Source organism: Acanthamoeba castellanii, assembly GCF_000313135.1.
Source record: "Acanthamoeba castellanii str. Neff unplaced genomic scaffold scf7180000084721, whole genome shotgun sequence".
NCBI classification, from domain to species: Eukaryota; Discosea; order Longamoebia; family Acanthamoebidae; genus Acanthamoeba; species Acanthamoeba castellanii.
In genome coordinates this window covers 179501-188625 of record NW_004457434.1, presented here as the reverse complement: position 1 = coordinate 188625, position 9125 = coordinate 179501, and the positions used below count along the sequence as shown (strand labels likewise).

The following is a 9125-nucleotide window of genomic DNA, read 5'->3' as shown; positions in this document are numbered from 1 at the left end:
CCTCACCTTATCCCTCCTTGACACCACGCCCCACTCCACAGACTGCTTTCTGTCCGTCAGCTTGGATACTCCCGCCAAAACGGTCCTGCATCACCACCACCACCAGTTCAACACAAGTTCGCTTTCGTCTTCTTCTTCTTCAAGCAACCACAGTCGCCACCACAACAACTGCAACCTACTGCCGGCCGTCGGTGCCCGTCCTCACCTGCCAGACTTCGCCAACCTCTCCTCACCAACCGACACAACTCTTCTCGCGCTTCCCACCACCACCGCCGACACCACAACCGATCGCATCTCGGGAACCGACATCAACTTCTCGCGCCAGCACCAGCCACCGACCCAAGAAGACCAAGACTAACACCACAACCGACACCACCACCATCACCAACGGTCGACCTCTTGTTGTTGCCACCAACCTACGTCAGCGACTGCAAGCCGCCTGCAAGCTTCCTCAGTTATACATCTTCTCTCGTGAAGAGCCGCCGCCTCCTCCAACAACCCACACCTTCCAGCCAGACCCTCAATACACCACCAGCCTTTGTCGCCGACCACCACGACCACCATGAAGCGCGAGTCCAACGCGGAGGGCAGCCCGGTGGGCAGCCCTGGACTCGGGCCTCGCCCGGTGCGGTGTAAGCCGGCCCGCCGCCGCTGCAGCAGCAGGGAGCCTGCGGCGCGGCAGCTTTTCGTCGAGGAGGGCCAGCAGCCGGGTCTGACCGACCAGGACCGGCAGGACATCGACGAGTGGCTCGAGACCTCCCTCGCGGCCAACCTTCAGGCCAAGGAGGAAGACTGGGGCGTCCTCTTCCGCCACGAGCCGGCCGAGGGCCGCTACAAGGTCACGGGGCGGTTGGCGGCCGAGCACAGCCACAGCCACGGCTGCGACAACGGGTCAGTGGCGCCTACGTTGGGCCTGCCCCTGCCTGACTCGCAGTACTTCCCTTCGCCCACCACCACCACCATCATCTCGACCACCCCTTCATCAGAAGCGGCTGCTTCGCCTTCGTCCCACCAAGGCCGCGAGGAGGCCGACGCCGAAACGACTCGCTCTCGTCAACCTTGATGGCAACGGCCAGAAAAAGCGAAAAGCGACCACCCCTGTCTATTTATGCGCGGGGGATTAACATGTGCCCATCACCACCCGTCATGTACCATACACCTTGTAAATATAAACATATCCCTGTACGATACGCCTGTCAGAACCCTCCCGAATGACGGAGTCAAGTGTAAACAGAATGCCAGAAGGTCTTCCGTTTCAATTTATTTTATTTTATTTTATTTTATTTTAGGTCCACCAGCGGGTTTCCACCAGCAGGCGGCCATGGCGGAGGAGGCTGGAGCTGGAGCTGGAGCCGGAGCCACGACGGAGGTGGCAGGAGAATGGCGGCATGAATCCGGGTACATCCTCACGAACGATCCGGAGCGCGTCGATCTGGAGGCGCTCCACCGCTTCCTCTCCACCGAAGCCTACTGGTCGGTTGACATCACGAAAGAGCGCGTCGCCCTCGCCGTACCCCCCCCTCATCCATTTATTATTTTTAACAATTATCTATTTGTGCATTTATTAATCTGGATTTTCTTCATCTTTCTTCTGGCCAGGTGAAGCACAGCGTCCCCTTCTCGCTCCTGAGCCCAACCGGCGAGTTCGTAGGCTTTTGGTTCGGGCGCCCCTCCTTTCCTTTGCCAGCGCTTCGGCCTTGCTGCAGAGCTAACCCGTGCCGTGTTGCGCCGGCCGCCTTGTTGTCCACAGTCGGCTCAACACGGACCACGTGACGTTCACCTACCTGTCGGATGTGTATGTCGATAAGCGCCACCGCAAGCGCGGCCTGTCCAAGTGGTTCCTCGACCACATCCTCGCCACGGACTACGTCACCAACGTGCGGAGCGTCTTCCTCATGACCAAGTACGTCAGCTGCCGTTGGCACGTACCAGCGAAAGGTTCAACCCCTAACCACTCGGCCTACAGGAGTGCGCAGAAGCTCTACGCCAAGTTCGGCTTCGAAGTGGTGGAGAACCGATGCATGGTCTACCGACCGGGAGTGGCCAAGGACGTGGGGCGCTATGACTGGCGATTGGTCGAGTACATCTAATCTGACACCTCTTACGACTTTATGCGAGCGAGCGTCACCTATAGTTCGTCGTGATTGTCTGATCCGGCTGCTTGGGGTGAAGGAGTGCCCCACTGGTCCCGCACGCGTTCGAGGAAGTCGGCCATCTGCACCGACACCAGCTGTGGGTCGAAGTGCTCGCGAATCACCGCCACGCGCAGGTCTTCGTCCAACGCGAACTCGTACACTCCTGACCCGAAGCCAAGGTAAGTGAACTGCCCCGGCTTGTGTTGCTCTCGGCTGGGGAATCGACCATACCTTCCCAGTCGATGGTCGGCTCGACCTCGTCCGCGTCGTCATGAGAGAGGAAGACCCGGAAGCCCCAGAGGTCGTGCTCCTCTTCCATTTGTGCCACGCCTCTCTTGTGGTACTCAATAGTGCAATGGCCTGGTGGAGGATCCATTGGCATCACACACACGGCACACACGGCACACGACACCAACTTACCTAGCCCGGCAAAGTGCTCCAACACTAGAAGCCGATAGCCCCTGCTGTTGTGGCTCAAGGTGCTCCTCTCCTGCTGCAGCTCACTCAGCACTTGATCAACGCCACGAACCACCGGCCTGATCGGGTAGGGACGCCACAGTTCGACGCTTGGCGCGAATAGAGCCGCGAGACCACTTCCATCGCCCGTGAGAGCCTCCCTGATCCGTTCGCACTGTCCTGCAGCCGCACCCATACCCAGGTGAGAACGGAGCTCTTGATAATGGTGTGTGCGTGCGCGTGTGCGGTGGTGCGCGTGCGCGAGGGACCTTCCACTTGGCTGGCGTCGAGTCTGGCGGTACGCCGCTCAAGGGCGTCGTTGGTGTAGTCACTGCGCAGACGCCTCGGGTCCATCTCCTCGGGCAGAGCAAATAGGAGCATGACCTCGATGACAGAGTAGTAGTTCCTGATCTCCGTCATCCGCACCTTAATGCCCTCACCTTCGCGGTGCCAGGTGGCCGTGCCCACGCTGAAGGCGTCGTAGGCCACCTCCTGGCCTTGGCCCACCCAGCCCAGCCACTTGACCTTCGGCAGGAAGGTACCGTTGAAGTGCCAGCGATAGGCAAACTTGAGCCTGCCGTCCTCAGCCCCCTCGAGCCGAGCACCGTCGTAGTCAACCAGCACCACGGGTCCCAGTGTGCTGCGGGCGCTGGGCATGGCGGGAAGGAGTTGGTCCAGCGCTTCGAGGTACTCTTCGGCGTCCATGGAGGGGATGGGGATGGGCTCCTTCATCTCGAACCGGTGCGCGTCGAAGCACTCGCTGGCCAGGTACTCCGTGTCGCGCTCGGACCAGGACTCCAGACAGGCGAAGATCTTGTCGCGCGCTGCGTCAAGAACGTCGTCGTGTTGCTGGTGCCCAACGTCATCTTGAACTTGAGAGCTCGTCCAAGGCCACAGACTGCCACAGCAGAAGCAAGCGGAGGCCAGGACTATCAGGAGGGATACCACCCAGCGTGGGTGTGCCATCGTGCGCGAACAGACACAGCCGCAAAAAGCAAAGATTTCTTTTCATTTTCCTTTGCTTCCTGCCAATACTTGGAATTCTTTGAACACCGCCAGCAAAGCGATCGCACACAAACTCACAAGGGGCCATAGAACGATGCTGCGCTCCCGATCTTGGCTGAAGCACTCAGGTTTGGCTGCACCATCCGAGCTTTCGTCCCTGACATGATCATCAATCTGGCCAGCAAGACAGGTTTTTTTCAATTATACTCATTTAAATTCATCTTCTTTCCACAGCCACCCCGTCGCTGCTGCGGACTGGCGGTCGAGGGTGGGCGCCGCAATGCAGGAGTGGCCTCTCCGTTGCCGGAGCTCTCCCTTCTCCCCGTGGTGCCAACTTGCCCTTCTCCACCACACCGCTACCAGCGCTGCGCTGCAGCCGCGGTCCGACCGGCACTAGTGGGTCGTCGCTGTCGGTGCAGACCTGGCGCGACAGGCAGTGGCGCAACGCCGCTGCTGCTGCGCCGAACGGGGCCAGGCGCGGCTTTAGAACCACGGCACCGGCCGCTGCCGCGGCAGGAGACGACAACGATGACAATGAGAACAACAAGAAGAAGGACGAGCCGGAGTACCGAGAGGACTCTGACGACGACGACGACGATGACGACTTCAGCGATGGCGAACAAGATGGTGAAGATGTCATGCCTCCCAGGGATATGCCACTGCAAGGTACGTCACACCACATGCATGACGGAGAGAGCCACGATCAGTGCACTGAGCTCCCGACACTTTTTGTATGACTTCACATGTGAACGTTTGCGATGACGTTTTCATGCATGCCACAGTCATGGTCAAGACTGTGACGACGCCAGAGCAGGTGCTGGTGGTGCCCGTCATCAAAACCTCGATCATGCCTGGTGCGGCCTCCATCACATCCTACTAGATCACACAGTGCGTGATCCATATGTGTGGTGGGCGTTCTTCACGCTATAACGTCACTGTACTCTATTCTAACAGGCACGATGGGCCGCGCTACCGTGCGTGACCCCGAATTCCTGAAGGAGCTGCAAGAGCTGCGTCAGAAGCATCCCTCGCCCTACATCGGCCTCTTCATCGTAAAGGACGCCGAAGAGGCAAAGCAGAAGGGTACCCTGATCATGCCTGCATGCTGCGGGTCCCAGACTCTCTTCTAAGCAGAGATTGTGGCGTGTGCGGCGTGTGCGGTTGTAACACAGGTGTCCAGATCACAACGTTGGATCAACTGCACCAAACGGGCGTGCTGGGCGTGCTCACCAACGTGGTGCCCATGCGACCGTCGCAACAAAAGGATGGAGTCGTCGGCGTCATCCAGTTCCTGTCCGTGCACAAGCGCATCAAGATCGACGAAACCGTCAGCGGCACCAAGCGGCTCGTGGCCAAGGTGTCCGAACTTCAGGTGATCCTTCCTGCTCCCTTGCGTCTGGTCAGCACCACAGCGTTGATCACCGCGACCCTGCTCACCCATCATCATATCTGTTATATATGACGGCGCTGTAGGACAAGCCCTACGACCCCAAGGACCCGCAAATCAGAGGCTTCCAGGCCGAGCTGGAGGCCATTGTCCACCGCATCGGCGCGAAGGTAAAACTCGTTCCCGAGCTAACAAACAACAACGACAGATCTCGGAGTCGTTTGCTTGTTTGCTGACCACCAATGCTGTGTGTGTGAAGGGCGACGTGTTTGCGCGAGATAATGCGGCGCAGCTTCTTCTCAACTTCTGGACCTTCCACAATCCGCTCAACGCTGCCGAGTCCGCCGACTTTGTGGCCGGCATCATCACCCACATCGCGCTTGATGACGCCGCCATGCAGGCGCAGCAGGTCCGTGTCTCTCCACTCCCCCTTGCGGTGAGAGTGCTTGCGTCGAAGGACTCACGCCCACAGGATTACGCGCGTGCAGGCTGTCATCGAAGAACTCGACGTCTCCGAGCGTCTGAAGAAGACGCTCGCGCTGACCAAGCGCGAGCTCAGCTTGTCCGACCTGACACAGAAGATCAAAGAGTACGTGTAAACGGGGAGCACTGCCGCCAAGTCCAATACGCTCGGCGCCTGCTGAGCACCGATAGAATAACACAACTTACACACGTGTTGGTACAACAGGGACATCAACGCAAAGATGGAGGAGAGGCATCGCCAGATGACGCTGCGCGATGAACTCAAGGCCATCCGCACAGGTACATACACCCTCTCGCGTCGCGACGTAACGTAACTTACCATATCGCGACGGTTATGATGGATTACAGAGTTGGGCTTGGAGCAGCCGCAGACCGAAACACTCATGGCCAAGTTCAAGGAGCGCATCAAGGACAAGCAGGTGCCCGAACACGCCGCCAAGGTCATCAATGAAGAGATGGTACGCACAACGACCACTAGAGTTGACCGGTGCTCACCTGATGAACTCTTGCTACCCCTCCCCCCCGCTACACGACCAGGAAAAATTCCAACATCTGTCTCCCAGTTCGACGGAATACAACGTGGTGCGAACCTATCTCGACTGGCTCACCACCCTGCCCTGGGACACGCTCACCAAGGACAACCTGGACATGCACCACGCCGAGAGTTCGTGCCCCACCCCCCGCACAGTGTGACGCGAGAAAAACAAAAGAGTGACAGTGTGAGCTTCGCAATTCATAATCACAGAGGTGCTCGAGGATGAGCACTACGGCCTGAAGGACGTGAAGGAGCGCATCCTCGAATTTATCGCTGTCGGTGCACTCAAGGGCGAAGTTACCGGTATGTGATATTGCTTCCCGTTCTCCATCGGTGTGTGTGGGTGTGTGTGTCGTGTGTGTCGCGTGTGTGTTGTGTGTGTTGTGTGTGTGTGTGTTGTGTGTGTGTCGTGTGTGTGTCGTGTGGTAGATAATGACCGGGATGGCGTGACGTGCACAGGCAAAATTATTTGTCTGGTGGGTCCGCCCGGCGTGGGCAAGACCTCAATCGGCAAATCGATTGCGAACGCACTGCAGCGCGAGTTCTTCCGCTTCTCTGTCGGCGGCATGACCGACGAAGCAGGTACGCGCACGCCTCGTGTAGTCTTGATCCCTCACCACAACTGAACTTTTTCGGATATATATATATTTCATATTTCTATATTTCTTTTCTATTTTCTATTTCTCTTTCAATTTTTGTGTGCAGAGATCAAGGGCCACCGACGCACGTACGTCGGGGCGATGCCGGGGAAGCTGTTGCAGGCCCTGAAGCGTGTCAAGACCTCCAACCCCGTGGTGCTGCTTGACGGTACCTCACCTCTCGTCAGTTGCGCGCGAACAACGCATCCATGTTCACGGCGACGTTTGTGTTGCGCTGAATTTCTCAGAGGTGGACAAGGTGGGCACGTCGAGCTACAAGGGCGATCCTTCGTCCGCGCTTCTCGAAGTCCTGGACCCCTCCCAGAACACCAAATTCCTGGACCACTACCTCGACGTCTCCTACGACCTTTCCAAGGTTCCGAAGTCCACCACCACCACCGCCGCCGCCGGGTAGACCAGGCCTGGTCTTCTGCCCTCACTCACGCACGCACCGATTACATCGGTGTTCTGTGTTCATTCGAACAGGTCCTGTTCATTTGTACGGCCAACGTACTGCACACGATCCCGCGGCCGCTGCTCGACCGCATGGAGGTCATTCGGCTGTCGGGCTACGTCGAAGAGGTTCGTATTTTGCTATTATTATAATTAATATAATTATATTTAAATTATATATTTTAACTGATAACTGATAATTATTTCGAACAGGAAAAGGTGGCGATTGCTGAGAGGTATCTGGTCCCGAAGGCTGTCTCCGAGGCTGGCCTGTCGGAGATAAAGGTTAATTTCGAGAGGGAGGCCCTCCACAAGCTCATCCATTCCTACGCCAGAGAAGCGGTACACGCACACGACACGCGCACACGACACGCGCACACGACACGCACACGACACGACACGACACGACACGCGATTCTGATGACCTTGTGCGGGCACGTGCTTGGGACAGGGCGTACGCAATCTGCAGCAGCAGATCGACAAGATCATGCGCAAGGTGGCCCACCAGGTCGTCGTCGAGCAGGAGAAGCGCCAGGAGGGGGCCGTTGAGGGCAGTGACGGCAAGAAGGGCGCCAAGGGGGGCGTACGCAAGGGGCGAGGCAAGAAGAAGTCGACCCAGGAGCGGGCCGACGAGAGCGCGCAGCCGGGCTCGTCGGAGGCCCTCACCCTCGAGAAGGACCAGCACGGGGCCATCGTCATCAAACCCGCGGGACTCGGCCAGTTCCTCGGCAAGCCTCCGTTTTCCAACGACAGATACTACGACACCACCCCGCCCGGCGTCGTCATGGGCCTCGCCTGGACTTCCATGGGTACTATTTATTTTATTATTTTATTATTTTATTATTCAATTATTCACTAACTATAATCTTCTTTTTTGTTTCTTTTTGTGATTTTTTTAGGTGGTTCGACGCCCTACATTGAGACGGTGGTGGACAAGCACCAGCTGCTGGTGAGGAAGGAGGAGAAGAGGAAGAGGAGGGAGGCCAAGGAGAAGGAGAAGAACAAGAAGACGAACGACGATGTGGCATCGTCAGAGTCGCCGGCCACGGCTTCTTCGGAGGACGACGCGGAGGAGGAAGGCGGCAGCGGCAGCGGTCGGCTGATCACCACCGGCCAGATGGGAGAAGTGATGCAGGAGAGCTGCTCCATCGCCTACACCTGCGCCAAGATCTTCTGGAACAAGCTCGGCCAGACCCACAAGCAGACCGCCACCTCGACCGCGACCTCGACCACCACCACCACGAGCTCCTCTGCCAAACGTGCGCGCTCTCCCCAGGGTGCAACGCAGGGTGAAGACGAGGGGTTTGACGAGGGGTTCTTCCGCGACGTGACGCTCCACATGCACATCCCGGAGGGCGCCACGCCCAAGGACGGACCCTCGGCCGGCATCGGTACACCTTACGAGCCAAAGCCTGCCTGCCCGCCAGCTCAAACACTCACCCGCGGTGCGTGTCGTGTATGTCGTGCGTGTCGTGCGTGTCGTGCGTGTCGTGTGTGTCGTGTGTGTCGTGTGTGTCGTGTGCGGTTTGGTGGACAGGAATGGTGTCGTCTCTGCTGTCGCTGGGGCTGGGCACGGCCTTGCGGCAGGACGTGGCGATGACTGGCGAGATCACCCTCACCGGCAAGGTGCTGCCCGTCGGCGGCATCAAGGAGAAGGTCATCGCCGCGCGCAGGGCCGGAGTGAAGACGCTCGTGTTCCCCGAGGGCAACCGGAAGGACTGGGACGAGCTCGAGCCCTTCTTGCGAGAAGGTGACGCCGCGCCCCTTCCTTCGTCTCGTCGTTCGTGTCAACCGCGTGCGCGGTGAATGCTGCAAGTGTAGGCAACTGACTACCATTTGGTTTCATGTGTGCACACACGCGCAGGTCTGGACGCGCATTTCGTGGACTACTACGGCGACGTCTTCCAGGTGGTGTTCCCCGACGCGCCCAAGGAGTATCATCAGGCCCTGAGGCGCACCTCCGCCTGAAAGCGCCAGTTGCAACCACCAACAGAAACAGAACATGCACAGAAGCTCTTCTTTTACTTCACACG

The 9125-nt window shown here is 58.3% G+C and overlaps 4 protein-coding genes across 4 annotated transcripts; 3 read left to right on the top strand and 1 right to left on the bottom strand.

The window, feature by feature from the left end:
* Nucleotides 1–562: 562 nt before the first annotated feature.
* ACA1_383520 (uncharacterized protein) lies at nt 563–1063 on the top strand (the record flags this gene model as incomplete). The annotated part of the gene is made up of 2 exons (XM_004338786.1): nt 563–625; nt 683–1063. 2 exons carry the CDS (start codon nt 563–565, stop codon nt 1061–1063), a joined length of 444 nt encoding a protein of 147 aa, XP_004338834.1.
* Nucleotides 1064–1321: 258 nt separating this feature from the next.
* ACA1_383510 (acetyltransferase, GNAT superfamily protein) lies at nt 1322–2090 on the top strand (the record flags this gene model as incomplete). The annotated part of the gene is made up of 4 exons (XM_004338785.1): nt 1322–1510; nt 1600–1658; nt 1751–1903; nt 1967–2090. The coding sequence occupies 4 exons, from the start codon at nt 1322–1324 to the stop codon at nt 2088–2090; spliced, it is 525 nt and encodes a 174-aa protein (XP_004338833.1).
* A 38-nt stretch (nt 2091–2128) lies between these two features.
* On the bottom strand, nt 2129–3488 carry ACA1_383500 (uncharacterized protein; the record flags this gene model as incomplete). Its single annotated transcript, XM_004338784.1, has 4 exons — nt 2129–2298; nt 2367–2495; nt 2556–2771; nt 2861–3488. Coding segments are annotated over 4 exons (1143 nt in total), but the record flags the coding sequence as incomplete, so codon positions are not given.
* Nucleotides 3489–3758: 270 nt separating this feature from the next.
* On the top strand, nt 3759–9060 carry ACA1_383490 (ATPdependent protease La, putative; the record flags this gene model as incomplete). The annotated part of the gene is made up of 21 exons (XM_004338783.1): nt 3759–3786; nt 3960–4262; nt 4379–4450; nt 4551–4679; nt 4769–4968; nt 5070–5153; nt 5243–5392; nt 5472–5576; nt 5688–5745; nt 5815–5924; nt 6004–6130; nt 6212–6304; nt 6431–6583; nt 6707–6808; nt 6888–7015; nt 7126–7221; nt 7306–7434; nt 7544–7901; nt 7992–8483; nt 8630–8842; nt 8957–9060. 21 exons carry the CDS (start codon nt 3759–3761, stop codon nt 9058–9060), a joined length of 3234 nt encoding a protein of 1077 aa, XP_004338831.1.
* Nucleotides 9061–9125: the final 65 nt, after the last annotated feature.